The 5,295-nt window shown below is 39.8% G+C and overlaps 1 protein-coding gene across 1 annotated transcript; it reads right to left on the bottom strand.

Moving 5' to 3' along the window:
• Positions 1–3,153: 3,153 nt before the first annotated feature.
• On the bottom strand, positions 3,154–3,840 carry LOC140991287 (uncharacterized). The gene has a single exon (XM_073461208.1). The coding sequence runs from the start codon at positions 3,838–3,840 to the stop codon at positions 3,154–3,156; it is 687 nt and encodes a 228-aa protein (XP_073317309.1).
• Positions 3,841–5,295: the final 1,455 nt, after the last annotated feature.

The raw sequence follows: 5,295 nt of genomic DNA, 5'->3' as shown, positions 1-5,295 counted from the left end.
ACCCAGTTAACGATCTTCTTCTATCAAGATCTTCAACAAAATTTGAGTTGGGAAATCCACAATGCTTTCATCATTGTTCTAAGAATTTCCATTAGTCAATCTTACACCATCAGTTCCTCTCAAGTATCGCATAATCCATTTGATTATATGCAAATGTACTTTTTCAGGATTTTCTATGTACCTGCTTACAACACTGACAACTTGAGAAATATCTGGTCTAGTACATATCATGTCATACATGAGACTCTCAACTACATTTGCATAAGAGACACAAGATATTTGCTCCACATCTTCCTTAGTGTTGGGTGAAAATGCTACCGAGAGTTTAAAATGAGCTGTTAATGGAGTTGCTACAGGCTTCACATCATGCATGCCAAAATGTTCAAGTACCTTTCAATGTACTTCTTTTGTGAAAAAAATAATGTGATTGTACTTCTATCTCTATAGATCTCTATTCCCAATATTTTCTTAGCAGCTCCCAAATCCTTCATCTCAAATTTTGTACTTAATTGTGCCTTTAGCATTTCAATTTCTGATATGTTTTTGCAAGCAATCAATGTATCTCAATATATAAGAGTAGATAGATTAATAGGCCATCCTTGATTTTTTTCATGTATACGCCGCTATCATACTCGCTCTTTGAGCAATGCTTTGCATGCATAAAAGTGTCAAACCGTTCGTACCATTGTCTTGGGGACTGTTTCAAACCATACAAAGATTTCTTCAACAAACATACATAGTTTTCTTTGTTTGGAACCTCGAATCCTTCTAGTTGTTTCATGTATATTTTTTCTTCCAGTTCACCATGTAGAAAAGTTTTTTTGACATCTAGTTGCTCAAGTTCCAAGACAAAATGAGCAACAATCGCAAGAAGTGTATGGATTGAGATGTGTTTTACCACTGGAGAGAATACTTCATTGTAGTCAAGTCATTTTCTCTGTGTAAATTTTTTTGCCACAAGTGTTGCTTTGAATCTTGCATAATCTATAACAGGGATTCCTTCTTTTCTTTTGAAGATCCATTTACTTTCAACAAATTTTTGATTCTTCGATCTTTCTATCTCCCAAGTACGATTTTTGTTGAGTGATTCAATCTCCTCACTCATTGCCTTGATTCAGTAAGCAAATTCCTTGCTAACGATTTCCTCTTGATATGTGCAACATAGGTTACCAATGGACGAATATTAAGATTTTTATCGAGTAATAAATCTAAAATCTTGATATGGGGATTCTAGAACTCTATGGGTTATAAGTGAAGTTGAATTACTAGAGTTAGTCTAATGCTAACATGAGATAACTTATTAAGTTTTATATGCTAGTATTAATTAAGCATTGATGATGCGTAAGAATGCGACATTCGTTTCAATGAGAAAAATCCAAAGGTCTTAGGCCTCAACTATATTGTAATTGACACTACAACAAAAATGACTTTTCGCAGCGCGCAAATTCTTTTTCCTCGGCGCACATTGCACGGTGCACAACTGCAAGCTGTTGAAAGTTCAAGATTATCCGCGGCGTGCGTTAATACAATTATCTGCGACGTGCATACGCACGCCGTTATTATTCTTCATATCCGTAACATGTTTACCGTCTACAGAAATCGTCGCTAATTGCCGACGGTTTTTTCAAAAAGCCGTTGCTAAATAGCGACGATGTTTCATAAAGCCGTCGTTAAATAGCGACGGTTTTTTTCGACGGATTTACATAAACCGTTGCTAATTTTAGAGACGGTATATGTCACGCCCCGAAACTCGAGATTGACACCGACGTTGTTTAACAATCACACAATCGAAACAACAAGTCTTTCGTAGCACAGTATAAACCGAACCAGTTTATATATCATAATTTCAACTCAAAGGAAACATTGTCTTTTACAATAAAAAATTTCTAAACAATAGAAATAAATGCGGAAACGTAAAACTGCATATTAATACTATCTTAAACTTAATCTAATTCTTGAGATTCACCATCCCCAGAACTGCTCGGATTCTTCATCCTCAACCTGTTCTTCGGACTTATCTGGGAGGGAAGAGTTAGGGGATGAGTATTTTGGGAAATACTCAGTAAATGGGGGAATTTCGAACACAACATAAAATTTTATAACATTTTCGAAAACATAACATATAAATACAGCATGCTATTCATAATCGTAACATCATATCCATAACATAATAACACTGCGATTTTCCACCTTTTACGGTTTACTGACGTCAGTCTCTAAGTTTTAATCCTCTAAGGGGGTGAGGCCATAAAACGGTTCTATATCACCGTGAAGGGCCATATGTTGGAATTCCACCCATTTTCAGGGAATTCTCACAGTGTCAAAACATAAACGTATCAAAATTTCATAAAAACGAATAGACGGGAGACGGAGCTTGACCGAATTTTAAAACAAAAACCGAAAAGTTCATATGTATAAAACCGAGATTTTAAGATTTAAAACAGCCCACTTACCATGTTTGAATGCTAAGAAAACGTGGTGGCTTGGCTTCGGGATTAGGGTCGCTTCTTTCTCCTTCTTCGGACAGAACTTCGGCTTAATTTCTTGGACGACTTTGAGTAGATTTTTGGCTTGGGAGGGCTGCTGAATTTCGAAAATATGCAGCAAGGGTTTCGAATTTTGTGGTGTGTGAGTGGCTAGGTATGGTGGACTATTTATAGATGAAGGGAGGGGAGCCAAATTTGGTACTCAAATCATACCAAAACTCATGCCAAATCTCATAGATTGGCTCCAATATTCCTTGCAAATTTTCGAAAATCTTGATGCCTAATCAATGAGATTTATTCCTTGATCTTATGCTCTCCATTGGTTTTGAGATTTAGGTTGCTAGGTGGGAAGGATTTTGGTCAACCTTGGATGATTTAATTCCATGTACACTAGTATCTATCCATCCCCATACTAGGTAATTAATCTAGGAGGAATTTTCGAGATTCCCTAGCAACATCCCACCTCAATTCTTTTAATTTGTATGATACCCAAATCTTGCAAAAAATTTCCTTCCCAATTTCGAAATTTGCATGCCTTGGTGTAATATTATTGACTTAACAAAAGATTTTCTAACCACTATTTCCCATATACAAATATTATTCTAATGAAAAAAATCTTGTGCTAAAATTTCCCTACAATATTCAATTATATACAAATCTTTGGTCCTCACATCCCTCTCTCTTTATGAGAAGTTTCGTCCTCGAAACTTGAGTTGGCTTGGTTTGGAAATAGGTAGGGATATTCCTTACGCATTTTTTCTTCAACTTCCCAAGTTGCTTCCCGCTCTGTGTGGTTGGACCACTGTACTTTGACGTAGGGAATAATACGTTGTCTAAGGACTTGTTTCTTGGCGTCCACGATTCTGATAGGGAATTTTTCATATTTCAGTTCTTCTCTCAAGTTTCCCTCGATCAAGAGTGGTTCTACTTCTAATACGTGACTCGGGTCTGGAATGTACCTCTTCAGTTGGGACACATGGAACACGTTGTGAATTCTTGACATGTTTGGTGGCAGTGCCAGCTTGCATGCTAGCGTACCCACTTTTTCCAAGATTTCGAATGGTCCAACATATCGAGGGTTCAGTTTCCCAACTTTACTGAATCGGACAACTCCTCTCATAGGCGAGACTTTCACATAAGCTTTCTCGCCCACATTGAACTCTACAGGCCTTCTTTTCAGATCTGCCCAGCTCTTCTGTCGGTCTTGAGCTGCCTTGAGCTTTTTTCGGACAATTTTGACCTTGTCCACTGTCATCTGTACTATCTCGGGTCCCACCACGACTTTCTCTCCTACTTCATCCCAGTAAAGTGGTGACCGACATTTCTTTCCATAAAGAGCTTCGTATGGAGCCATTCCTATGCTGCTGTGATAGCTGTTGTTGTAGGCGAACTCAATTAAGGGTAAATGAGTGCTCCAGTTGCTACTGAATTCTAGAGCTCATGCTCGCAGCATATCTTTTAATGTTTGGATGGTTCTCTCCGTTTGCCCATCGGTTTGAGGATGATAGGCTGTACTTAGGGTCACTTTCGTTCCCATGGCCTCCTGAAAGCTCTTTCAAAAACGCGAGACGAACCTCGGATCTCTATCGGATAGAATGCTCACTGGCACTCCATGCAGTCTCACAATGTTGTCCATGTATAGTGAAGCCAACTTGTAAAGATTGTAATTAACGCGGACGGGTAGGAAGTGTGCAGTCTTTGTGAGTCTGTCCACGATCACCCATATACCATCGTGGCTCTGCCTAGACTTTGGCAATCCTACCACAAAGTCCATGGAAATATGCTCCTACTTCCACTCGGGAATTTCCAGAGGTTGCAGTAATCCTCCAGGTCGCTGGTGCTCTGCTTTGACCTGCTGGCATACCTGACATCTGGAGACGAATTCAGCTACATCTCTTTTCATGCCATTCCACCAGAAACTACTCTTGAGGTCCCTGTAAATTTTCGTACTGCCTGGATGGACTGAGAATTTTGACTTGTGCGCCTCTGCCATTATCTCTTGGCGAAGGTTGTCGCTGTCGGGCACACACAGTCTTCCTTTCATTCACAAGATTCCCTTGTCATCGATTTGGTGGTCTTGAGATTTTCTTTCTCTGACTTGATCCTTAAGTTTGATCAGTATCGGGTCTTGATCTTGGTTTAAATGGACGGTCTCCCGTAGGCATGGTTGGGCCGAGAGGGAGGCTAGAGTCACCTTGCCTGGGCCCTTCCTACTTAGCGCATCAGCCACCCTGTTTGCTTTACCCGGATAGTAGCTTATGGTCAAGTCATAATCTTTCAGAAGTTCGATCCATCGCCTTTGCCTCATATTAAGTTCCTTTTGGGTGAACAAGTACTTGAGGCTCTGATGGTCTGTGTAGATTTCACACTTAGCACCATAGAGGTAGTGCCTCCAAATCTTTAAGGCGAAGACAACCGCTGCTAGTTCCAGATCATGAGTAGGGTAGTTCTGCTCGTGCGGTTTCAATTACCTTGATGCGTAGGCGATCACTCTTCCTTCTTGCATGAGTACGCATCCTAGACCTTCTTTAGAGGCGTCACTGTAGATAGTGAAATCTTTATTTTCTGCTGGCAATATCAATACTGGTGTGGATGCGAGTTTCTTTTTTTAATGTCTAGAAACTCTTCTCGCAATTTTCATTCCAAATGAACTTAGAATTCTTCTGTGTGAGCTTTGTCAATGGTATGGCTATCGAAGAGAATCCTTCGACAAACTTCCGATAGTAACCTGCCAATCCAAGGAAACTACTGATATCGGTGGCGTTCTTCGGCCTCGGCCATTCTGTGATTGCCTATACCTTCTTTGGAT

This window comes from Primulina huaijiensis, chromosome 13 (genome assembly GCF_012295235.1).
Source record: "Primulina huaijiensis isolate GDHJ02 chromosome 13, ASM1229523v2, whole genome shotgun sequence".
Classification (NCBI taxonomy): Eukaryota; Viridiplantae; Streptophyta; class Magnoliopsida; order Lamiales; family Gesneriaceae; genus Primulina; species Primulina huaijiensis.
This window is presented reverse-complemented; position numbering and strand designations above follow the sequence as displayed.

What these genes read in the sequence shown, in the direction of transcription:
- LOC140991287 (XM_073461208.1), bottom strand. Translation starts at nt 3,840, where the DNA reads ATGGCTCCATACGAAGCTCTTTATGGAAAGAAATGTCGGTCACCACTT.